General features: G+C 45.6%; 1 protein-coding gene and 1 long non-coding RNA gene across 4 annotated transcripts in view; one reads left to right on the top strand and one right to left on the bottom strand.

Moving 5' to 3' along the window:
• Positions 1–26,381, top strand: part of LOC135899127 (uncharacterized) — a 334,018-nt gene that overhangs the window by 16,850 nt on the left and 290,787 nt on the right. For both annotated transcript variants that reach the window (XR_011512738.1, XR_011512739.1), the window contains exon 2: positions 2,870–3,078. This is a non-coding gene — a long non-coding RNA (uncharacterized lncRNA). The remainder of the gene's footprint in view (positions 1–2,869; positions 3,079–26,381) is intronic.
• The window catches only part of LOC135899126 (oxytocin receptor-like), a 62,409-nt gene that overhangs the window by 1,234 nt on the left and 34,794 nt on the right, over positions 1–26,381 (bottom strand). The window contains exons 2-4 of one of the 2 annotated variants that reach the window (XM_070535491.1): positions 5,312–5,737; positions 4,250–4,519; positions 2,838–3,179 (exon numbers count right to left, since the gene is read on the bottom strand). In XM_070535491.1, coding sequence (XP_070391592.1) covers positions 2,838–3,179; positions 4,250–4,519; positions 5,312–5,629 — 930 coding nt within the window. In that variant the 5' untranslated portion in view covers positions 5,630–5,737. The remainder of the gene's footprint in view (positions 1–2,837; positions 3,180–4,249; positions 4,520–5,311; positions 5,738–26,381) is intronic. The other variant, XM_070535492.1, reaches the window with a different exon arrangement.

Genomic DNA, 26,381 nt, shown 5'->3' with positions numbered 1-26,381 from the left:
GATTGACGTCAAATTTCTCAGTGCCTTACATAACCCGGCATCGTCTCTTCCATATATATGCAGAACCTCACGCACCACTTTTGAAGGTGCGCTGGTCACCGTCGTCTTCGTTTTCTATTACGCGCTAACGATCCTTCAATGCGAAATGGCACTGCGCTTTGTTCCTCGTATCCACATAGTAGGCGCCGCTTTCGACGCTAAATGATGAGTGTATGAAATGAAGCGTACCACTGCCATCATGTCTCAAAAGAAACGCCATGCAAGTTTACAATGTGTGCGACGACATGCAGATGAATACGTAAGTGAAAACATTTCACGAAAGCGACTGCAATGCTTTCGCTTTCCCACACGTGGGCAGTCTTAAGTGTCCCTGCCGTATTTTTCTTACCGTGAAGAAACAGCGCAAGCTGGAGACAACTAAAGAACTCAGGACTTAGCGCTGACTAGCAAATGACCGTTTATTGCGGCCACCAAGATATACTTGCATACTCCGGCACACACGTGAACACTGTACTCTTTGGACGCTCTCCTGCTACATGGTACCTGTTGTTTCTTTTACATTAAGAGTGTGCCGAGTGACTGTCACATACAATAAGCTAAATCTAACATAACAAATACAGCGCAAGATATTTGTGCTTATAAATACCACTGCTTCCCTGAAATTTTACATCGCCAAATAGGAAAATCAGTGTGATGGGAAAATGCTGTACTTGGGGCATGCTTTCATTTCGAGTACAAAACATCAAGTTGTGATGGAGGCCTTATAGAGTTCGCTGCAGATCTTACGTATACCTATCACTTTTCGTTCTAGGTAACACTTTCATTCGTTTATGATGTGAAATAACATTTGCACCCGCCGCCGGGCGTTACACCGTGCTGATTTATCAATGCAGCGCCACTCACACCAGCCGCTAGGAATGCGAAGGAAATCAAATGGCATTTAAAACGGCAACGACTTATGTTTGACCGCTCATTATTAAAGGCAAGCACTGAGCTTACTGAGTTTTTCCGAGCTGAAGCTTTTGAACCTTCGCGCTTCGCGATTTCGATTGAAAGATCTCCCCGCTCATGCGGAGAATGGGCTTTTCGATTTATTTAGATATCGGACGCTCTTGCCTCCTGATGAGCGATTGCCCGTATCATGGTGAATGGGCATTGTGTTCCTTTCACCGCTCACTAGGACGAATTTTCTGGCGCTGCTGTCACTAAGCAATGCTTTAACGCAAGGTTCTTATCGGTGCTATAGCTTCTACAGCCTCTTTGTCGAGCCGTTTAGCATATGCGCCGCTGTTTCGAATTCTGCCCCTTCATTACTGAATGAGCCGGCCAAACAGTGGTGACCACCGCACCGGTTACTGGCCGTGCCTTGAAGGCGATAAAGCACCGCCTTAAAGCAGGGCTGCCTAGCTCATAATATAGGGCTTCCTGCCGGTACCGTAGGCAAACCGATAAGATTGAGCTACGCGACGCTATGAATTATGAGACGCCACCCGAACAATAGTGCATGCTTAGAAGTTATAAAGACAGCAAGAATTCCTTATCATACTAGCTGCTCCTCTGACAAAACCCGTCCAGGAGCTACAGAGCCATCAGAAAGAAGTTTTCTGAGGGCTGTACTACATCACAAATGCAGGGCAGACAACCCAGGAGCTCGTCAGATATGGAAAGGAAGTGCGACATGCTTTAGCGTGAGTGAACGCGTCTTGTTTTATTCATGCTGCGTCCCTTGTGCAATCTTTTGACATATGAAAACCTTTACGGACTGCAGATGATGTTGCTTGGTGGATTGGAATAATTACCTCTAAAACTTTTTCTTCGCTTTTTCTTCATGTCTCAAATCTGCGCATCTGTCGTCTTTTATTGCGCTTAAGTTTGTCTCAGAATTTCAAAATACAGCAGTTTGCCGAACGAACTTCACTTTCGATGTTACTTCCTCGCACGAGAATTTTTCATCACAGATATTTGTTAGACTGCACAACCTCAAGGGCAACATTTACCTCAAGACCTCTCATCCACCGTTTATGCATTGCCATCGAGTATTGAAAATTTCGAGCGGGAATGCTTGATTGTGCCTTTTTATTTGTCGAATAGCTGCTCAATAATACCCCTGAGAAGCGTGACGTTTTGTAGTTAAGAAGATAATTTATTTATAATAGTGAGTAGACACCTAGCGAGTTGCGTAACGAAGCCGTAAAAGTCTGCATGTGGGTGCCGAATGACTGTGGTATACAATAAGCTAAATCTAACGTAACATATACAACGCAAGATACCTGTGCTTATGAAAGCCACTGCTTCCCAGCCCCTTTCGCCGTAGTGGGGGAAGGGGACTGACACTCTGTCAGGCATTAATTATCTTTATTTCTGCCTCCTAGGCAACCATTCTGATGCCTAAATAGAATACATTGATGTTGAAAATGGCATGCGCCCTGGGGAACAAAACATTTAGGAAAAAAGAACGTTTTTTTTTATCTACTCTTGGTAAAAAAAAAGTGAGCAAGGCTAGTGTTCTCTTTTTGTTTGTTCCTTTGATTCTTCCTATGAGTAAAAGGTGTCAGCTTTTATAGCGCCATGTTGGCTTCAAAGCACCTGTCTCTCTACCTAGTGCAAGGTGGCTCAAAGATTAAATGTGGCTTAAAGAAATCTGAAAGATTTTTGTTGAAGTCAAGTGAATGGCCAAAGTTCGCTTGCTTTACAAGCTACATTCAGAGGTAGATCGGCGGCTGCAAGAAACTGCTTTAAATGTGTATCACTGAAGGCGAATACGATATTTAAAATACAGCGAAACTCTCAGTATTGTTGTTTGGAAGTAACTAAATCTTGAAGCAACTGCGTCGTACCGTGAGCTTAAGCGTCTTCGCCCGTGCTCTAGGCAGAAGCGGATGTCCTTGAGCGCATCGACGAAGCCTCGGAGGAGACGACTTCCCGTTGGCCTTGTCACTTCCCTTGCTCCTCTGGGACGACGTGCTCGTGGTCACGAGGCAGCTGGAGCCGTCCGAGCCTGATGCCGCCCACACGGCACGCAAGAGGCGCAGGTAGCAGGCCGAGATGAGAATGCCCGGAGCCACCAGTATGTACAGGGTGAGCCAGGAGAAATAGAGTTGTCTCTGCCAATGGCGGGTGTAGCCGACGCTGAGGCACTCGAAATGCGCACGGCCGGACGTCGTGACGCCCGTCTGCACCTGCGCCGTACGTGGACGTAACCTGAATTAGGTTTCCCCTTGTTTCAATCTGTGTAGTATATTATCATAGCCTCCTGTATATCTGTTTCCACTTTACCTCCCCCTCCCCTCTCTCCCCAGCGTAGGGTAGCCAACCGGATTTTTTTCTCTGGTTAACCTCCCTGCCTTTCCCCTTTCCTCTCTCTCTCTCTCTCTCTCTCTCTCTCTCTCTCTCTCTCTCCCTGTGCCTGTCCGTTCATCGGTGAGCCAATGGGAAGCGGCCGTCTTTGCAACAATGGTGGTGTCGCCACTTGCATAGGGTTGTCTGGAGCGAAACTCTGACGCTTTTGGTGTTCGCCAATGATAGAAAAATGCATGAGCATCAATAAGAGTGGTAGCGAAGAGTGAAGTACGAATTTTTTCGCATATAGCTCCCTTTCAAAACGAGTTCATGAGCTACGTCGGCTCTTGGTACACACGCGGATGTCTGTATTGCTACACACGAAATTGTGCCTAGAGCACAGTGAGCTTTTGCCATCTGCTACCAATGGCGCGTGATGGGGCAATGGCAAGGACTGTCGTTACTCTGCCCTAAACATCATGTCTCTGACCCTACGCACGTGGTACCTCTATAGACGACAGTAGTTTTTTGGTGATCCAGCAGGCGCAAGGAAAACGTACGAGGCTGTGATAGTACACAACTTCTAGAGCTGCCACACTACTTTGATTGCATTCTGCTGTAAATGGCACTTCTTTCTCATTGCGATGCTCATGGATACTCGTAGAAAGCGCAAGTGTGCGCTTCAAAGTTCTTGGCGAAGCATGGCGCGCGTTTCTTTATCTCAATAATTACTGTTGGTTCCCCCATTTCATTGCTTAGCGCATCTGCGCATTTCTTTCGGAATCACTGCAGAATAAAGCAAAATCTGGTTTTATCCTTAGGTATATATGGAAAAGCGCATCTCAGTATACTACTTCTCCGAGAAATTCCCACGTAGTATACGAGTCAGCAGTTAAGCCATGGAAAGCCGCATATAACTGACTTACTTTATGCGCAACATATTATGCTGCCAAAGCGAGCGCAGACACACCTGTACGAAAATGAACAGCTGCGGCAGGGCAAGCAGAAAGGCCATTGCCCAAGAGACAGCCACCATGGCCTTGGCGCGGCGCAGACCCGAGCGTGACTCGAGAGGTCTGCAGATGGCCGCGTACCGGTCATAGCTCATCGAGGCCAGGATGAACGTGGTCGAGGCCAGGGTCACCATCTGTACGTACACGACCGCCTTGCAAGCGGGGCCTCCCAGCACCCAGCCTCCTGAGATCTGCGAGTCACAGATAAACACGCGCGCTCGATCCACCTGCAGTCGGTTGCTTGAGCCAGCAGTGTTCTCAACAGTACGGCTCGCGCGTGCGAGCCAAGAAAAAAGAAAGGAAAGAATAAAAACTATTTTTGCCAGTTTATTGCATGCGAGAAAGACCGCGAAGACGTTTTTAGCGTAACACGAACAGGCGTACCATGTCTTCCAGCACGAGCATGGCCCAGTTGCTTACTTCACGGGCGTTCAAAGGTTACTACTGCCTGTGCCTTTATATTTTGGCATTAAAGAACGTGACATCGTGCTTGGTATTCGTTTTTTCACCAAGTAAGGCCAGTCGGCGTAAGGCTCGTTCCGAAGCCAACACATGTAAGTGAGATAGGCGCCTATCATATATACTCATACGTTCGTGGGATACATGAGAAGGTATTGTACTTGTAGTACTTATGTATTACATTTCTGAACAAGTTTTCTAGCACTTTATTTTAACCTGCATCCACTTCCAAATAAGATCAGTGCCTGGGCAAAGGAAACCGCATGCGCATTTTAGCCGTTTATTATTATACTTTCTATTTCAGTACCTAATCTCAGTTAAAGAATAGTTTGCTTACCCGCAACACTTAGTTTTCAGCAGTGACAGGACATTATGATTGATGGCGTCGCTTCACTTTCAACACTCGGTGCGAGGATATGCTGCTTGGCAAGAACAATGCCACAGCGAAGGCGCCTTTGTCCAGGTGATGCATGATTAACGTTTCTCGTATCAAGCACGGCTAAGGGTGCTCCCGGGAATAGTTATTCGCAGCTAGAGTTTCGTAAGTACAGCTCGCTTACCTCGAAGAGCATTTCGGACGACTGCGTGAAGAGGCCGACGGCCAGGTCTCCGATAGCCAGGTGTAGAATGAAGAGGTTGACGCGTGACGCCCGCTTGGCTGCGCGTGGTCGAGCCAGCACGGCCACGATAGCCGCGTTTCCCGCTATCGTGAAGAACATGATGACCGACAGAGGGACGACGCGCCGCACCAAGGACGCGTCCCAGTCCACGGCGTCCGGGAACACCACGGCCTCGGTCGATCCGTTGGTCCAGCTCGCCACCGTTCCCGGGAGTGGCACACCACCCAGTCCACGCTGGCCGCAGCTGGAGCCTCCCATGTCAGGATGCTACGCGCCGGTACCTGTGTGGCTGCGCACTGCGCTATGTCTTTGCAGACAGCGGTGGCTCCGACATTCTAAACCAGCCGGCGTCAGGAACTGATGTATCTGAAACGAAATCCGTTGCGTGCATGTTTGTAACATGGCAAATGGAACCAATCTGCTGCCAAGCAAGCCGGTTTTTCTTTACATTCATACTGTATGCGTTATATCTTCCTGAAAATGGAAAAGAACTGAAGGGCATAATCGTTTCTTGAAATCTTATTACCAACCGGTATGTTACGAACGGGCGAAATAATTTTTTTTTACCACGATTTAATGCTCAAACATCATCACGTACATGGACAAAGTAACCACTTCTTCGTGCTTCCTGTAATAAAAACAGTTCTTTTTTCTTTGGTATAACATAAAGCTAATGTAACAAAATGGGAGAGGGGGGTCGGGGGGTCGGCATGTCAATGCTGTATCTTTGATTTCCAAATCATCTCCATAGTGTTCAAAACAAACTTCAAGGATGCTTCTTGTCTTCCGGTGTTCTTCCGGTCACGATGCAATTGGTGCATATTTCCACAAGAACTGACAGTGAGAATATCATTAAGCCATATGCAGAGAATTTCGCATGGGGCGTACGTGCTTCATTTCCAAGATGGATGTTATGCGAAACGACTTCATAGTTCCTTTTGAAAACGAATAAAGGGAATGCGCAATTGATTGCAAGAAGAGTATCAGGAATACATTAGCTTCTGCGAAGCTGTACAACATCTCATTGCCTACGTGACAACATTCCCACCGTATACGTCAGGAAGGTACGCGGTTAGTTTGTCCCTTGCCAAAGACGTACAATAAATTTACTCATAGAGAAGCGCAAACCTCTTTCTGGTTCCAGATAGTACAATTATTTCCGTTGCCGTACAGAAGAATGCTGCTGTCAAGCCACTTGTACCTATGCAATAATGTATTAGAATTAGGAGAGCCGAATTAGAAAAACGTGTATGGTCTGAAATCAGGGCAGCTGGTCACATGGTAGAGGTAGAGAGGGGATGGGAGGGCTTGGAAGAATATATCGTTATGTGTATGTATGTATGTATCTATGTATGTATGTATGTATGTATGTATGTATGTATGTATGTATGTATGTATGTATGTATGTATGTGTGTGTGTGTGTATGTATGTATGTATGTATGTATGTATGTATGTATGTATGTATGTATGTATGTATGTATGTATGTATGTATGTATGTATGTATGTATGTATGTATGTATGTATGTATGTATGTATGTATGTATGTATGTATGTATGTATGTATGTATGTATGTATGTATGTATGTATGTATGTATTCAGGATGTCCCACGTAACTTTAGCCAAATAGTGAATATATGTGAATGCCACGTAGTTGGACGGAACCAAGCTAACGTTCTCTGCCGTCATATATATATATATATCTATATATATATATATATATATATATATAACGGTGCAACTGATGGTGGTCCGCTTCAGACTACCGTTCGTTGCACATTTCACTCCTCGAAGAGGCAGGGCGTGTGTCGACTGAGCTCCTGAACAAAGCTTTGCAATGTTGTGAACGCGGTTTTAGTCATGCATCCGGACCCTCAAACAAGGTGCGTCGTAATGCTGAGGCGTTTCTCTCGCATTTGCCGCTAAATTTCCACTGAATTTATGTTTGCCTTATTGCATGCCCTTTTATGCACGTAATCTACTGAATGTTCTCTTGAATGAGCGCAACTCAGGATGAGTGGAGGAAACAAGACAAACAAGAAGAAACAGCAGACATGGGAGCGCTTAACTTCAAACTGCCTGTTAATTTACGTCTGTTAATTGCTTTTGTACAAAACGAAGAAGAAAAAACAAGCACACAGCTCTTTCTAACACTTGCCGGCAGACCAAGAAAGGTTAATTTTTGCATGTTGAAGCTATAGATGGTGAGCTTGCAAACATCTCTCCAAATCTTGCAATTGCTTCACCTTCTGTTATATTGCGCTTCAGCTGATTATGGTAACGTTCTATAACAGCACATCTGTTGGAGAGATGGGCGAGATCTAGCTGTCTATAGATCGATCACGAAAAGAATCGACGTTTCTTGTTTTGCCGGCGTCTACAGAATAAGCTGTTGTTTGATGTTGTTTTGTTCACTTCTTGTAAAAGCAATTTAAAGGTGTCACTTAAGAAACAGCTTGAAGTTAAACGCCCCCATGGTCACCTGTTTCTTCATATTTATCTTGTTTTCTACAAGGAAACATCATCGGATACCCAATTGTCCAAATCACCACCTTTGTGTACTGCATGTTCCTGTGCGCTCCTCTTATTTTTCGTGCTTTTCAATTTATCTGTGTATGGAAAGAATTGTTTGCCTACAACTATTCGTTCTCCCATCAGCGCCTGTTTTTGAATTGTTTCACGATAGACGGAATACTTACTGCCACCCAAGTTCACCCGTCACATTTGGTTGCGATTGCTCAGTTTTCTTGCTTGCAAGGGCTTTAGATGTCAGGCGAGTTTTAAGGACTGGAGGAAGGGAACACCGTCAAATAAAATTATATTCGCCACCAGTAATATGCACTCGTGGCGTGTTTGTAGCCCACACGAGCGAACTAAATATCTAAAAAATGCAAAAAGAAATTTTGCTCCTTGTATGAACCTAGAACTTTCCATGACTGCAGGCAGGAATCTCGACGCAGCTGTGCCTCAATAAGTGAAGCTGACGCTGCCAGAAAAGCTACACTTCGAGTCTCCCATATTAGACGAGCAGCTTATGGTAAAGGGGGCTTGGGAGGTGTTTCGGTTTTCTTTCGAAGGATGTCAAACACTGCGAGCAGCAGTCCATACGCAATAATGCGAGTCGCACTTCTTTCTTCTTTCAAACAAGTTCCCGAATCGTTATCTGTTCGTGTTCTAGAGAGCTTTCATTTAACCAACGCCGGCCGAGTGCGTTTCTAACTTACGCTTTAAACCTTGCAGATGGTTCTCAGCGGTTTCAGGTTCTTTATTTTTTTCAAGCTCAGTGTTCGACACGAAGGACGGCATATGTCGCAGCTCGGTTCTACAAGAAAGCAAATTGTAGTTCGTTGAATGTCACCCCGAACCTTTGGGGCTGCGAAGCAAAAAAAGAAAAATGAAAATAAATAGAACGAAAAACTTTTATTTGCAAGATTATGGCATGCTCGTCGATGTTAGGGAAAAGAGTAGTGCTAAAAAAATTAAATTCGCCGACGGTTACGATACTCCCTAATGCGAAATTTGAGGGCAGCTGTCCAGGTGTTTTGAATTCGCGGTATTATGAAGCAAATAATTTTAATCTGCATGGCCGATTAAGATTATGTCATTTTATTCTGCAATGTAGAATAATTTTAACCTCTCGGTGGCGGCGCTGAGCCTCTGCTCGGACAGCTCGCTTAGCAGCAGCGGCAGACGAAGCACTTCCAATGGTTGCGCTGCTCATTGTTTAAAAAGAAAGCCTGAACACGGAAACGCCTGGCTCGCGCGGAGTGCATTCGCTTGCGGTGGCGCAGGCGAAGTAGCGTATGCGCAGTGGGTCCGAAACGAACTCCGGCGCTTTGTTTCTATGTATGGTGTCGGTGGACGCGCTCGCAACATGTCTTAGTTACGACTTCATCGGCAACCGGGTCATGGCGCATGTTACTATGGTGCCACCCCGTTCAGGTCGCCGCCGCGGAGGATGTCTCGTGCGGCACTCTGCTTTCCTCCTCGCCCATTCGTCATACTCTCCTCTTCCGCCTTTCTCCTCGTGCATCCGCTGTACCCCCCTCCTTCTCCGCTTTCCTAGCTCTTCGCATTATCTTTGGTCTCGCCGTATTTCATCCGCCTCTACGCTCCGCGTTCGGTCTCTTTTTTGATCCTTCGGTGTGCCCCTTCGTTCTGAGACACATCGCCCAAGAGAAAGAAGACTATTTGATTTCTGAGCGAAACTAGGTAACGGCAGAAGCTGCAGCCGCTTAGTGCCGTTAAGAACAGGGAAAGTAGTCCCACGAATGGGTTTGTTGTTATAGTGTAGCACTATAATCTGGTATGTTATATATTTGTGCAGTTCAGTATACGTATAGCAGGCATATGACAATGAAGTGTACAATGTTACCCATGAAATAAGAGTGCATTTCTAGAGAATGGACCAGAACGCAAGAAAATATTGAGCAGTGAAGGAAAGCGACACAGTGTGACCCGCACGAACGTGTGTAAACCTTCAGACGCCACAAAGCTCTGGCGCAACAGCAGGTGCGCCTTAAATGTGCTATATTAGAAAATATTTTAGGCGGTTCTCACCCTGAGTTCGTTGGTACTGCTCCATCGCGAAAGCAAAGAACAAGGAACACGGGGAAAGAACGAGCAGACAGAACAGGAAAGAAGGAGTGTGCATTGGTTTGTGCATCGCCCTGCTCTTAAGTGACCATCTTTTATCGCGCCACGACAGGCACCTACAGGAGCCCCGTGAATCTTTAGGCAAAGTCAGTATTTTTCGTTTTCTTGATGACTATATTGCTCTGTTCCACGCCAATCCCGATAAAGTCAGCGAAGAGATTGCCCAGATTTGTCGTGAATTTCGGAAAAGCTTTCAGATTCCCTGTACTTTACCTCATCAGGGAGCCGCCTGAAGACGGTCAACTACGTTTCCCTGACCTAACGCTACACCTAGACTGCCGCACACCTGCTGGCCCTATGCCCCACTCTAAACGAATCTGTTCCTTCCACTTCACATCACTCGGAGCTCATAAAGCGGTATAGCACTAAGTGCCTTGGGGACACCCTGGGTCGTTCCTGCCATCATCAAACAGCAAGAAGGGGCGTCCCCATGCGTCCCTTGCTTAGGGCGTCCCCATGCAAGTTCAACGACTAATGACTGCAGGGTTCCCAGAGCGCTTCTCCTGACTTGCGGAAGTCATATTACCTAAGGTCCGAGTCCAAAGCAACAAGCTTTGGCCGGAAGTGGACGAGGCGAAGGTCGCGAGAATCCAACGCCACATAAACAATATTCAGGGTCCCCGCACGCAGCGGTGACGTCACGCTGGTGCGATGGGCGTCGGAGGTCAGTCCGCCCACGCCTTGATCTTTTCCACATCTGAACGCTAGGGCACCTAAGGCTGAGAGCGCTATCGGCTGCAATTATTTTTCTCCTGCAACGCATAAAAAACATATTTCGCTCCAGGACAGCCATTGCGTCGCGCAGCTAGGCGTGTACCATCAAACCGCACGCAAGAAAATTGATTTATTCTGATGCTATGAAAAGCTGTATTTAACGAGCGATTTAGAGATACCCAAAACATCGCAGTGGAAGAAACGAGTTGAAGTACTTCAAAGTACGCTCAATCAACTTAGTACGATTTTATTTATTTGGCTTAGAGCTGCGGGAACGATAACCGTTTTTGAAACACTATTCATAAGACAGAAGCACCCGAATGAATCTCTACAACCTGAGCTTTCAAGCAATTAATTTATTTCAGCACGCCAGAAATGCACAAGAAATGTGGCAACAGAGAAAAAAAAGAAACTCCAGGAATAATGCAATAAACTGGCCGAAGGCACACACATGAACTAAATAACCAAGGTGCTTTTTTTAAAGAATACTTACTGCACTTCGGCAAACACCGATACATTGTCTGAGTGTACTGTGAACAGAGAATATACATGCATAAAATCACGTACACGGTAATTGAAAAAAAGTCAATGTTCGAAAGTGGTGCAAATATAAGATAAGCAAGAAGCGCATGGTATAGCACAGGCCATCGTAGGTACGGTGGAGGTTGACATATGAAGTGCTTAGGGCAAACAGAAGAGCACAAAGGCAAAAGCTACTTGTTTGCGCACACTCTGAGCACACAAAATTACGCGATGCCGTAAAATACAACAGACGTTGGCCCAGGTCGTTAGACTACTGCAACCAGGTACACACTAGCTACTAACAGCCTGGAGCTTAATCTCTCCTTTCGGTACGAGCAATTCCTCATTTCCTATCTTGCACAGGTTGCTCAGTAGAATGCTTGCTGCTGCACTCAAAATGTGATGCATGACGTCTTGCGGATAGTTCCCGTGATCAAGACTTCAAGAGACCCAACTCATCATCGAGGGCACTGCGCATAAATGCAACATTTGCCTCCTTCTAGTTAGGAAAGCCATATAGGAACGTTGGTGGACGGCCTCTTACCTCTAAGCTTATCTAGAGCTATCTCAGTACGCAGTACAGCATTCACAGCTGTTCACTACTGTTCCCAAAAATCCCTGCCGCATGGGCCGGGTAGAGTGACGATGTCGATTCTCCCCACTGCATCCTCGTATCGCCCATAACGCATCCCATCTAAGTGGGGTGACGTCACTAAGCTGGGAGAGGAGGCACCGCAGGGGCCTTGTGATGTAAAGGATAGTCTAAGTGGCGTTGGAGAATCGCCTATGGGCACAGTCTTTCCCGCAGCGTGAAAAGGCGGCAGGGCGTGCAGGCCTCCAAGTAGTCTACTCGGCGAATATAAAAAACGGGTTCCCACTGCAATCCAGTGAACGCCATCCACTCCGAGAACAAGGCTTGCAGAAAAAAGAAAACATGCCACGCGCTTCGTTCGCTGCAAGGGCGAAGTCGTGTACGAGATCACCACGCCAGGCTGTGGGGCTCATGCGTCGGACAAATGGGTCGTTGCCTTAATGGCCGTCTGTGAGAGCTCACCAATAAGCTGAAGACAGGCAGCAATCAGGCCATTCATTGTGCCAAATGCGGGTGCACGCCTTCCTTTCACCAGGCGCCTATGCTGCTCAGGTACCGTGTCCTGCGGACTCCTCATATGCTGGGTGTCCCACGTAACTTAAGCCAAACGTTAAAAATTTGTAAATATGACATAGCTGGACAGAACCAAGGTAATGTCGTTTGCCGTCGCTTGAAGGTACTCTGATTATTTTTTTCCATTCCACCTAATTAGATGTTTAGTCTTAATTATTTAATCGACTTCTCAAATATTCGAATTAGATGAAGAGTGTCAATGAGAAAGTTGTAGCGCAACGTAAAAACTCCCGATACAACTTTCTGTTGCTCAATACGTGCTACATAAATTTTTTTTTTCTACCGAGCGTGAAAGAAGCCCGCAAAAAACACGCAAAATTGCCGCGCGACAGGCCGCTCGAGGCGCTTTGCGTGTATTCGCGGGCTGCTTTCACGGTCGCAAAAGCACCTTCATGCAGCGCGTATCAAGCAACAAAAACATGTGTCGAGAGTTTTTCATCTTGCTCAACAGTGTTCTTATTGGAACTTCTCATATAATTATAACATTTTAAATAATGACTCAGTTAATTATTGCGCCTATCGAATTAGGCGGAACGAAGAAAAAAAAAGAATCAGAGTATCTTCAAGTGATGGCAAACAACATTACCTTGGTTCTGTCCAGCTATGTGATATTTACATATTTTTAATGTTTGGCTCAAGTTACGTGGGACAACCTGCATATGAAGCTGGAAGGCATGAATCTGAAGTCACGATACCTAGGTAGCGTTTGTTGTTTCATTGCGTAATTCCGTATACGCCGGCTCGATACATTTGTTCTCTCCTGTGTTGAGACATATCAGGTGATGACGTATTTTGGCTTAATAGGAAACGAAAACACTCTGGCGCAAAAAGGAGAAGAAAAAAATGTGGTGGGGGAGACGATGCAAGTTGTGATAGCGTGAGACGGACGACGAACAGAACGATCTATATAGCTGTTGATCCAAGAAGTAGGGTCGAGAGTTGATACACGTACAAGCAGAAAATTAAAGCGAAAATGAAAGAGCAGGGAGGGGGGAGAGGGGACAGCCTTTTTGATGGTATACCATTGCCCATGCAAGTTCAAAGATGTGGGTTCGCCTTCCGCAGGCGGCAAGTAGTTCCGTCCACTTTAAATTCTCTTTTCCTTATAATTTTGCTTCAGTTGAGAGAACATTTGATTTAACTTCTTCTTTCTTTGGCTTCATTTTGGGTCGTAATTGGGGAGTTTAAGGAATAACCAATAAGAGATTGAGTTAGTCCGTTTCTCTCGTTTTTCTCGCTAAAAAACGAACAACATTTCTATGTATAAGCGGACACTAAATCCGTTGCGCTTAGCCTTTTAGGAAAATAGTGAAACAGCTCAAAAAGGAAGCAAGAAGCGAGACAAAATAGTAGGCTTTCTACTCGGAGGCCTTGTTTCTACAACAAGGCCTCCGAGAGCAATGACATGGAGCTATATGCACGAAACGAAACCAGAAGCTATGCTGTTTCAACTACTGCGTTGTTTGGGGCATGCTAGATGGATCGTTTCTGACGCTGGATTTTTATGCGAATTATACTCATAAAAAATCCTCGACTATACTGCATGGTTACAAATAGTCCCGCAGCGCTAACCGTTACCGATGGAGCTTTCATATGAATTCTGTCTATAGAACTGCAGCTACATAGACCTCTCTCAATCAAGCATGCTTCTAGCAGCTCTGTTCAATACCGGGCTCTGTAAAACTCACACCACTGCCTCAGAGAATTCTCCTCGAAACTTTTGCAAACATTGATACTATTGTTATCGTCTCGTCGTTCGAAATCCTCGAAAGCTCCAAATTACCGTGCCATGTAAAGGGCGGAAACTCGTACTTCCATCAAGCCCCAAACATAAAAGGAATGAATCTTTACCGTAGTTTCTTTGCCAGTCACGACTTTTTCCTTAGTCTTTATAGCTACTGCAATCGTCTCTACCTTATTCCTCATTTCTTTATATAGTGGCCAGTGATCTATAACGCCCCGTCAGATCTTTTAAGCCCTCAAGTTGTGATGATTGTGGAGACGATGAAAGTAAGTAAACCTTGTAATCCTCCAGCCCTTTATTGTTGTCCGTGTTACGCAGTAAACAAATTGGACAGCCCAATGGATTGCCAAGCCTTTGTCGATCGATTGCGTAAGAAGCTCTATATGTATTATCCTTCTTTACGTCCTGTATATTTCAATTCACTTTTCTCTATGCAGGCCTTGACAGCTTTAACCACCATAGTTTCTACCGTGGTATCTGGTGTTTCTTTTTAACTGTTTTCTCGCACTTTTTTATATAGATAAAAGAGATGGTTTCAGTGCGCCTCATTCCCGTCGTACATTTCACCTTTTTCCCTTTTTCCCGGAGAGCGTATTTACGTGCACCTATATCAAGGGAACCAGTCGCTGCTTCAGCAGGTGTCAAGAAGGCGGCCAACTGGCATCTTACACACGCTTGTTCGCCTATGCATGGGTTGAACTCTATAGTTTCCACGGGTACATTTGTTGTCTTTTCATTCCTGTCAACCCATTGACGCCTGTGTCTCCGCTTAGAACGCGGTAACGGTTACTGTCACGAGCATAACTATTATGCTTTTCTGTACTACGCTTGCTTTGTTTTAATTCTTGTCGGGAACCGAAATGTTGGCTGACGGTGTCGAGACCCGTCAGGAGTGGCTCCGCTCGCTGGCAAACAGTTTCATTTGGTTACGCTATTCGAATCAACATAAAAGGTGAACAGCAGGAAGTAGCTCCGCCGTCCGCTCTAGCAGCGGAATGACACGTTTTCACTCCTTGGACAGCACACATCAGCATCCTAATATTGTTCTTCTGCAGGAGGCATACCACTAAAAAAAACATTTGCGGCTGTCAGCAAAACTCAATCGATCACGCTTAGGATGCTTCAGACGAGGTCATATCCCTCGCGAGGTTTCTTAAGCAGGATTTATCCAGAAATTGACCCACAGTGCCCGGATTGTGGGGAGGTTAGCATTCTACCTCATATGCTCTAGCAGTGTCCTGCGTTACGAGATACGTCCCTCACCAGCAAACGGGACTGGGACGAGGCCATATCTAGTACGCAACTCAACCTCCAGTCCATGGCCTTCCAGAGGGCCCGTGAAAGAGCGGAGAGGCTTGGCCTCCCGATTCCGACATGGGAGCAGCCAGCGGGGAGCCGGGGGCCCCAATGGGTCTCCGCCGGCTAGTCCCTCAGGACCTCAATAAAAGTTCATTGTCTGTCTCTCTGTCTGCGGCTGTCAGCCGAATTTAGAGATAAATGTTGCATCTTATGACATGTACCTTTCTCAGATCGCGTTAATTGATCGATTGCTTCGGGTAGTCTGAAGTCCCGAGTGGGTTGCTTTGCTAATCGAGGCGGTGTACCGGTTCTTTGACTACGACCTTCAGCGTCCAAGATAATAGAATAAACTTTGATTTGAATTGAACTTGACATGTTTACACTGGGACGCCGTAAAGAAGGGCGCCGTGTTAAATTTACCTATCTAGGCTCTTCATTAACGTGTTTTTTTTAATTTAAGCACACCAGCCTGTTTTGTGTGTGCGTGTGTGTGTGTGCGTGCGTGCGTGCGTGCGTGCGTGCGTGTGTTTGTGTGTGTGTGTGTGCTTGTGTGTGCGCGCGTGTGTGCGTGTGTGTGTGCGTGCGTGCGTGTGTGTGTGTGTGTGTGTTTGTGTGTGTGTGTGTGTGCTTGTGTGTGTGCGTGTGTGCGCGCGTGTGTGCGTGTGTGTGTGTGCGTGCGTGTGTGTGTGTGTTTGTGCGTGCGTGTGTGTGTGTGCGTGTGTGCGTGCGTGTGTGCGTGCGTGCGTGCGCATTCTTTTTGCATGTAAAAAACCCTCGAACATTTGAATACTTCTATAATGCGAAGCTTTCTTTGCTGCTTCCCCCTTATTTGTGGGAGCTGGCTGCTGTCTACTGGCGGTTGGTCGTTGACTGCTGTCTTGCTGAGTGTGCAACAACCTGGGCCACGGGTATTCGCCACTGGGCTCCCCTCAGGACCTAAATAAAGTTCTAATTGACAAGTGCAAGAGAGCAAGCAGTGAAGAAGTCGGCGACAGAAGCAGCCGAGTGAGGAGAAAGAAGTGAGGGGAACGAAATGGGACCAGAGAGTGCATTGGGCGAGGAGCGTTGAGCTGGCAAAAAAGTAAAGTGAAGACATTTCAGTAAGCATCAAAGAAAGCTTTGCTTATCGCCGATCCGCATATATGTAAGAGAGCTATCGATTTTATTTTACTTAACATTTCGCATTCTTACTTTGGTTTGTTGGCGAGTAATGTAGGCCGACGTCGGCGGCGGTGTACTAAATGCTGAGTACACTGCCGCGAAGGTGTAATTAAAGCTCGACCAATGAGGCAGCGAGTGCAGTAGCGAACCGAGCCGATCCTCGACATGATTTATTCGAAATGGCGCCTACTGCGAAGTTTGTGTAAACAACTGCAGCGGTTTGGTGGGCCGATCCTTCCACAAGTCTACAATACATGTGTCCTTCCAAGAAATTGAGTAGATACGGCAACACTAGCCAATCTCGCAGGAAGTGCAACCTTGATAATCCTGATAATGCGATCGCATTACAGCGGTTCTTGCGCAGCACATGTGGACCTCCTACAGCTTCATCGCTCCTTGTTTCGGATTTAGCTGATTTGGCGTCGTCCTCTCGTCGGACAGACGTAGCGGGGGTTTCTCCTCACAGCTGCGTCACGGAAAAAGAAAGCACGAAAGTCATTTATGGGACAAGGGGCATTTACTGCGAACAAATAAGATAGACTCAGGTCTATCAGTCGGATAGGGTCATGCTGCCACACTGTTGGTTGACTGGGTGGGTGATCGATTGATGACGTGTTCATCAGAGATGTTGAAGCCTTAAACATGCTATAATATGTTGTATATTTTTCTGTACATGCTTATTTTGTCCTAATGCTTCATTCCCCAATCGCAAGACGTCGCGTTAGCCGGCGAGTCATCGCGGCATCCGTGTCGGCCATGTGAACTTGTTTGCATTGAAACAAAATGTGTAAACAATGATGCAAGTTGGAAATAAAACGAAATTGCACGCATTATGTGTCTATTTCCGTAACATTCAAGTGAAACTATTCCGGCTTCACATTACGCAGAGTCCAACACGTGCATTGGATGGAACACATTTTTTAATGCTCTACAAATTGTCTATATCGGCTGTTCTGCGTTGTCTGTTCACAAGTTACTAGAACTGTAATGCTTTTCCGCTTAGTTTCCGCTTAGTTCATTGCAATGTTATTGATCTTGCATGTTTTTTTTCGTTTGCTGACCTTTTATAGGTTGCATTAAAAAACAAACGACAAGCGTTGCCTGTTAAAGGAATGCCGTTGTAACTATATATGAACATTGTCACGTATTGAAGGAACAGTTGTCTCTTAAAACGCTGATTGGCTTTTTCATTTAGGTTAGCCCCCTCATAAAATAAGGCAAATTCACTTCAAACAGCACAAGAGCTATTCCCAATCTGAGAAATAATGGGTGTCTGTGAACACTAGCTACCGTCGCGCATGCAAATTGATGGCCTCGAAAATGCAGTGATGTTTTTCCCGTATATCGTATAATGTCTGAGTGAAGCAAGCTAGGCGCCTGTTCAGCTGCGAAATACCGAAATGTTATCTCAAGTATGAGAACTCAGCAAGGGACATAGCTCGTTTTGTTGAGAATGTAAGCGGTTGGTACCCAAACGCTCTTACATTTGAATTATGGCCGACTAGATTCCATGCAGCGTCCATCGCGGCACACCCTCACGACACCGTTGTCCACATGCCCTTTATAGAAGCGACTGAAGGAAAAGAGAAACGTTGCAATATTATCTTTCAGCACGTACGATGACGAAAGCAATCTGATTTCGGCATGGAAGGCGCATTGCCTTTCTTATAAAGTTTCCTTTAAAAAATGAGCGATAAAAAGAGGTAACAAGTAGGCTGAGTATAAATTTGCACCTTTTCTTCTCGCTAAGGTTCCACGTTTCTCACGTGTGCCTCTCAATACAAACAAGTTTCTGCCTGCAGGAGCCATTGCAAGTTGGGCGCAGCTAACAACTGTACATGCTGAAATTAGGCATGAAAACTGACATCGTAAAACTCCTAATTTATTTTTCCATAATTTATGTTTCATAATTTAAGCCTGTCTTAGATGACCGAAACTTCTCTGCAGACTGACGGACGGTGTAAGGTAGCCAGAGGTCGGCAATAGATTTAGTCGACACAGCTGAACATCGTTGAAGCGCGTCGCATATATACCTGCCACTCTTGTGGTGGTGCACTCATACAAATCACTTCAGGGGAATAAACCATCATATATTTTTCTGGACCACTCTCGCATTCTTGAGTTCGTGTACGAATGTATTTTTTGCAGCCGCCACTTCGAACTTTAGTGCGAAAGCCGGCAATACATGGCCATGACTCGTTCAGTTTCATGAAAGTTTGCTCTTTTGAATGCTCATTATTTTATCTGAACGATGCACTTCTCGCCGTACAGCCATATTGCGTATATTAGACAGTAATTTTCTGTCTGGTGGCTTTGTATCTTCACCGCCTCCCGGCGAATAACCGAATGCCATGAGACACCATAGCCTTCCTTACAGACAGCACCAACTAATTAGCCCTCGAACGTCCGCTGAATGAGAAGGCATTAATTAATCTCACTGTCACTCATTCTATGGCCAACTGATGGCGTCCCGCTAGCGTGTCTCCGCATGTCTTCTAATTAATACAAGTCACTATAAGGCAATACATCAGCTAATTACGCCAATCCCAGCAGTCATCGTTTAACATGGAAAACGAGCACTTTGCGTCACATTTATGCTTGATATACCTCTAGACGTACTCTATTCTCGCTTAGTGCGTGTGAAATGCCGGCCCTGTCAATTCTGAAAAGAGGTAAGACAAAATTTGCGTTACGAAATTTCGACATTACCAGGCCGCAATTAGCTTTCTGCTAACAGTATACATGCACTTGCTCGTTTTCAATTTGTGCAATTTCATGCCTCATCAATTGTTTTGCCTCACTTGGGTTTTGGTCCTACACTATCCCATATACCTCTTGCAGTGAATATAGCTTGCCCACGCTATAATATACCGATAACTTTTTGAGCATTTCTTGCTTTTGTACATTGTCTTATCGTTTTAGCGCGATGTCGGTGCAGTCAGGTTCGTCTTAAACTTACGTAAGAGTCATTTCATATGCACCCCTGCATGGCCTTTAAGTATTCTTGAATAAGTGAGCATGGTGCGCTCGTTAAGTAGATCTGCGCGGTTGATGGCATAGCAACGAATAGTTCAGGGCTGCTGTCTCATTCGTATTAGCATTTTATGGCAAACTACAGAATGATTTTGTTCGAATAACGCCTGTTTGTATATTATTTTATTTTTTATTTTTTTCTGCCACCGTCCGCACATCTCAATAAACTAAAATGTGGGAGTTCAACTCCTTTGAGTGCATGGGCATTGAGACGTGGCAGACTTCAGGCTTTTTTTTCTTTTTTTGCTGTTTAAGTTGGGCTCCATAGAGTGCTCTTCAACATAATGAATAGAACTGAACCACGCTGAATGTTAGTTGAGTCAATTTCGATTGGTTCATTGACAAATTGTAGTTGCGGCATACTAAACAAAAGTACAGGTAACAGGAGCAGTAAGAAACAGCTCGGGATCGGCTCTGACCACTTAGCGACTCAATCGCTTTTTAATTATTCATCGTACGAATGCGATTCTTGCAATTTATCACGAACGACTTGCGCTTGCCAGACAGGCCCCTGTTGCGGGTTAGTTAGATTTGAAGGGTTAAGAATTTAGAATAGCTATAAAAGGTATTGTGTGAGAACTTGTGCATGTACGCAGGGGGAACATCAGGTAGGCACAAGGGTAAAAACAAGAAAAAATATTTTATGCCTCTGCTTATACGGTATAGTCATCGAAATAATTCAGCGCTTTTCTTGTTCATCATGATTCTTGCTAGACGAGATTCTTAACCCCCGAATGCGAAAGGTCGAGAAGTCTAGAGAAAAAATAATGAAACATTGCTACGCTTCGTTACAAATAAAGCGAAAGCATTCAACTCCTGCAAATGTTGTACGTTGTTGCTGCCAAGAAAGCTGCAACTCTTTGAAACAAATGAAGCCTGAGTGAAAAATAAAAGAGGGCCTTTCACGGTCTGCTCACTTTAAGAGCAATTTTCCACCGACAGAAGCAAAGTTAAGAGAATGTTCCACCTTTCAAAAGCGCACCCTAAGGTGTCTTTCTATTTAGCAACTGTGGAGCACGATACCATAAAAGATGTGCTGGTGTTTTCGCTAGACGAAGTGGGCAGGATATCAAGGAGCGAATAGGACGTCTTGGTATAGTACGTCAGCCAAAAAAAAAAAGCCTGTTTTGTCCGAAAGGCGGAGCATCGATTGCGATAGCAAGTTAGTGGACAGCTATACGAAATAAGGGTAGTAGTTTTATTGGCAGTATGAACTTGTAAACATAGGTACACTCACTAAATTAACAAGCATGGTGCCAGGCGCACACAAGCAAACATGAACCCATCTGACTCGATGACTGCGGAAACTCGCTGTCAAAGTGCTGGCGTGAGGAAACGCGGCAGCATCAGCGAGCGAGGTCACATTTGTGCTGTCTATCGGCTTCAACGAAAAGTGAACGTCGAGAGCACGCACAAAGCTACGAGCCACCTACGCACCTAGACTGTGGCCCCAACGCATATCCCTGGCAAAATACGGCCGGGCGACCGGGCGCCAGCTGCCGTTACATGCGCAGTTGCAGCCGGAGTAGAACGCCGCCTCCTCCCCCTCCTCTCTGTCTCTGCTCCTCCGGTGCGTGGCAACGTTGGGTGCTTCAGGCACTACGGGAGACGGCGCGTTTCCTGCCCGCTTTTGTCTCTTTCGCGAGGGCGAGAATGAGCCGCAATGGTCGGCTCCCCTCTCACGCCTTCACTAGCACATTCAGGGTAAGGCGCGCGGCGACGGCGTTATCGCCCTTGGACTTTATAAGCAACTTTACATCGACGGTAGAAGTGCACTTGGAGGGTCCATATAATTGCCATCGCATTAAAACGAAAAAGACAAGAAAGAAAAGTACGAACGATGACGACAAGCACTTCTGAATAGAGTGCTCGCACACGCTAGCTTTAGGGTCAGAAAGAAGGAAAGGGAAATAAGCTGAAGAGGCTACGTTTTATGCAGCAGGAACAAAGTGATCATCTTTCGTATTACCATTCGTTCATCAAACTTACGCACCATAGGCAATGCAAGGTAAATCAAAATATCTACTAAATTATACTAGTCAAAATTATTAGGACTTCAAGTCAGAGAACGCTGGCTCGGGATTCTTCTAATGCATCATTAGAAGACATGTGGTGTCCCCACAGAGGCTCTAACTACGTAGACGTTAGCGTTGACGAAAGTTGGTTGCGCACAGACAAGAAGTTTCGAAACTGCATCCAAGCTCGCATATATAGATGCTACCATATATTACCCGCACAATATTAGAATTTGAGGCATTTCAGTTTTACCTGGGTTGAGGAAGCCTACTGGGTTGAGCTTTGCTATCTTCCCTGCATTTCGCTTGTTACTTCCCCCTGTGTCTCTCGGATGAATGACCTTGCTTTGCGAAACCAGTCACGAAAGGACACGGCCTTGACTTCTTCATTCGGGCATATCGAGAACTCAAAGCAGAGTGCTGATGCAGCAATATTCACTTACAAAAGCAGACGCGCTTTAAACGCGACTGGCAAGTGGGCAACATACGACGCCGTTGGAGCTGTACGCGCGCAGCTGTGAACACTTGTCAAACCCAGGGCACGGTAACAAACACCACACCTAGAATATCCAACGTTTTCAAGGGCAAGTTTTCTTTGCCGACCATTCCATCGTTTGGTCTGGGCCAGTCGGCGCTCTCTCAGTCAGTCAGTCGGTCGGTCGGTCGGTCGCTGGTCGGGTTTTCGCCGACTATATTCAGCCTCATTGAAAAAAAAATTTTTTTAAAAACACGCCCGGTGCCAGAATTCTCTCGTGCCAACTTTAACTAGCTCATCGAGATGGTTGCCACATGTTTATTATGATGATCATTTCCATACTTTGGGAACATACCCATAACGAGGTCGTGCAAAGAAGCGGGTGTGACATACCGTGCCTGAAACTAGTTCTTTGAAATTATCGACACCCGTTGAGAATTATTCTGGTTTCCATACTATGGGGCACGTGCCCGCAACGGGGTATCGGCGAAGAACGCACCCACGTGTTAATTAGGATGACAATTTTAATGCTATGACGCAAAGTTACAATGGGGGATTGGCCAAGGAGCGGGTGGTACATATCGTGCCACTAAGTAGCTCTTTGAGAGGAGTGCCGCTTGGTGAGGACAACGATTGCCATACTATGACACACACCAAAATAAAGGATCGGCCAAGAGTGTCCGCGTCTTCATTGTGATGATGATTTCTATACTGTGCCAAATATCCACAGCGGGAAATTGTCCTAGAAGGGGGCCGCACATATCATGCCACCACCTATCTCTTGTAGATATGGCAGGGCGTCGGTGATAATTGTGATTTTCATATATACCATGGCACATACCCACAATGGGGTACTGGATACGAAGCGCATTCACATGTAGATAATGATGGTTATTATTTTCATACAATGGCTCGTGCCAAGAACATGCGATCGTTTAAGAGCGGCCAGTATATTTAATACAAATAAGGAGAAAATTGGAAACATCAGTCGATATAAGATTTATCGCACTGCGTAGCACGGTTGAACGAGAGAACGTGAAAGTTTCTTTTATGACAAAAGCGAAGGAACAAAATTAGAAATTTAGTGTTCTTTATTATCCGCTACGTGAAAGCTTAGATTCACATCGATTGCAACATTTGCGTTGAATATGACTTCTTTAATAACTTTAGCTATCAGGCTAATCGACTTTCTCTAGTTTTCACCTTTCAATACTGATGCGCTTATCGAATATCGAGCGCTTCTTGAGCAATACCCAGGTGTATGGCTTAAGGTGTTCGAGTTTTGTGAATCTAGCTCGCTGCATGCGTTAACGGAATGCAGCTCATTATCGCGCTCCTCGAGTTGCCAGAACAATGACCTATGTGCAACGCTCCTTTAAATAATATCACTCACCATGGCGGCGCCGTTGCTTCCTCGTAGCGTCCCGACTTCAAGAAGGCTTATGGCTTCTTGTTACGCAACACCTTCCTTTGTGAGTGTGCAACGCTTCTTGAAATCTCTCGGCAACCTTGATGCGCATTTCACTTATCTTCTTTTTTTTCTTACTTTACGACACCGCACGTTATAGGTGAGTGGGAAAGATGTGAAACAACACCTGCAGGAAAGGCGCAACAAGTACTGCTTGCGCAAGGCTATGAGGCGTTTCTTTCCATCTCTTGTCGTGCATGTGACATGGACGGTTTCTTAATCAAGAGAAGTTATAATATTTATGTTGCACAAATGTATGCGAAATTTTGCAGAAGGTTATTCATCTCTGCAGAAAACATACTAGCAAAATCTAGACTCAGTGAGCACTCTAAATCAGTAAGATCAATCTATTTATTCTTGCGCAATACAATCACAGATATGGATGCACTGCGGCATTATTTTCTCCTCCTTGCCCCTCATGACTGAATTGGACCGCCAGAATGCAATAGTCTAGGATGTGATATGTAGTTAACGTGGCATGTTGTTCCTTTTCTTTTACGCATTTTTCTTATGCGAGCAATATCTCGTTCAGTTTTGTGTAAGCATGCATCGCCCATTTTTAGTGTCTCTTTGTCAATGCGCATACTTCTTTTCTTTTCAAGGTTGAATATTTTTATCCTTTTGTTTCCTGCCTCTCCTGCTTGTACCGTATTGGGTCCGCAGTAGGTGATAAGTAAAAATTAATTAAAAATAAATAAGTGTAATGCATGCGACAAAAACTAGCAGGACGATGATCCGTACCCTTTGGTGGGTGCGTGGGTGTAGGTGGGAAGGTGAATAGGTGTGTGGGTGTGTGATTAGGTGTGTTCGGATTGCTTTTTTACACGCCGGTTATTCAGCTTCATAGTCGAGACAAACATCACATGCCTACAGGCATTCGTTTTATTAGTTGAGTGCCTCGAACTTTGTGTCTCATGGAAGTGGTACTAGCTGTCAGCGTTCAGAACCTTTTCCTTGCAGCGAACGCGTTGATATGACACAGTATAAAGCCGTAGTACTCGCAGGAACCTGGCGTCTCGTTGCTTAGATTCTTAGCGAAACAGACAATCATGCAGGTTTATGCTTATAAGCTCTCCATGTCATTTCCGCAACATATACGTGAGAATCCAGATCCAAACGCATGGAAATGCTCGTGTGCGTACGGAGCCTATCACTTGTTGCATGCTGAACTTTGATCTGCGGAAGATACGATGAGATGCATCCGCCATTTTGTATTCCCGCGTTCATCCCTTTTTCCCATCTACCAGCCATTTGAACATCTATCGAAGTTAGCTGAAACACTCCAGAAGAACACCTCCTCCACCTGCTCTGGCGAATCCTTCGGCTTCCCTTCCAGCAGTTCCAGTGAACTTCCCGAATTTGAAGCTTGCTGACTCCTCAAAAATAGTTTGTACACCCTTTGGCGCTTAATATGTCCCCAAGCAACAACTGCCATCTATCGTTCGTGACTTTTTGCAATGCTGTGTGCATAGCATGTTTTCAGGGACTGGCTTTATCAGCATGACATTCATTCTTGACAGAAAAGTTGTGAGCACTATGGAATAACATTTGTTAGAGCATATAGTTCTCGTAAACGACTGAAATCTGATCTCCTTGAAATTGCACCGGTTAGACCGTCCCTCAGGTTACCTATATATCTACAAAGTATTTCCATTTGTGGAATAATGAAAAGAGTTCCACCATTATTTGGACGGAAGGTTCCCATAAATTGTTGTATATATTAAAATTTTGTCTTCTAAATTCGCCTCTATTATATTGCGTGACGTTTTCCGCGTGAAGCTAAGCGTCGCAGAAAAAGCAAAGTACATGAAGGAAGTTTCCTTCCTGCGTGATAGCTTCAAGCTCAGAAGCAAAGCAGAAGCGGTTGGTGGGCCACGGTGCCGCAATCTAACAGAGCGCAATAACCCGCCGAGGCAGCACATCGGACGGGTTGGCGCCTACGCCGCCGACGCAGCGCAACGATTGCCGTCAGCGGCAGAGGCGATTAAGGACAGGAGCCAGCTAGCTGCGGTGAGGATAGGGATTGACTAGCGCGATAAATCAAATACGCGGTGGAAGATGCTTTCTTTCTTTTTTTTTTTGCATGCCACTCGTGAGGAGCTTTCCTCTGCACGTGCGCAGTATGACCAACTGCAATCGTGCTTGACCAGAACAGAAATAGAATGCAAGCTTTTCACTCGTTGAAGGAAGGCTTCCTGCAGATGAACAAACAATTTTAAGAGAGTAGTGAGCTGGCCACGCCTGTGTCGGTTGCACTTTCTTGCACGTTCCAGTAAACGCTGTATTGTTTAGTCTCGGCGTTAGTGTCCTAGCTTTCTTCCCTATGTGCAATGTCCTTACGCGCTTTTTCTGTGAATTAAAGAAACAGGCCTGTGTGGAAATCTCATTATCGCACAGCATCTAGACAGAGATCTCGATAACTTTGCAAGGTTCTATTAGCAAGAAAAAAAAATGCTGCCTCTCCCTTAATCGAGAGTAGATGTAAGCAAGAAAGGGCAACCGGTAACGCAGAATGCTTAGAGATGATAATAGCCACAATCTCAAATGGGTGTATAGTGCCCGTTCGCAAAGGCACAACCCACCACACCACACCGCACCACGCCATACTGTGCACTGGTTCACAGACGCTGCCCGGCTAGGAGGAAAAAACCGGCTGAAGGCGGCTCTTCAGGTAGCGAAAGACGCCAGGGAGACCGTACGCACTGCCCAGCTAGAAACCCGCCGTGGTTGCTCAGTGGCTATGGTGTTAGGCTGCTGA

This window comes from Dermacentor albipictus, chromosome 3, assembly GCF_038994185.2.
Source record: "Dermacentor albipictus isolate Rhodes 1998 colony chromosome 3, USDA_Dalb.pri_finalv2, whole genome shotgun sequence".
NCBI classification, from domain to species: Eukaryota; Metazoa; Arthropoda; class Arachnida; order Ixodida; family Ixodidae; genus Dermacentor; species Dermacentor albipictus.
This window is presented reverse-complemented; position numbering and strand designations above follow the sequence as displayed.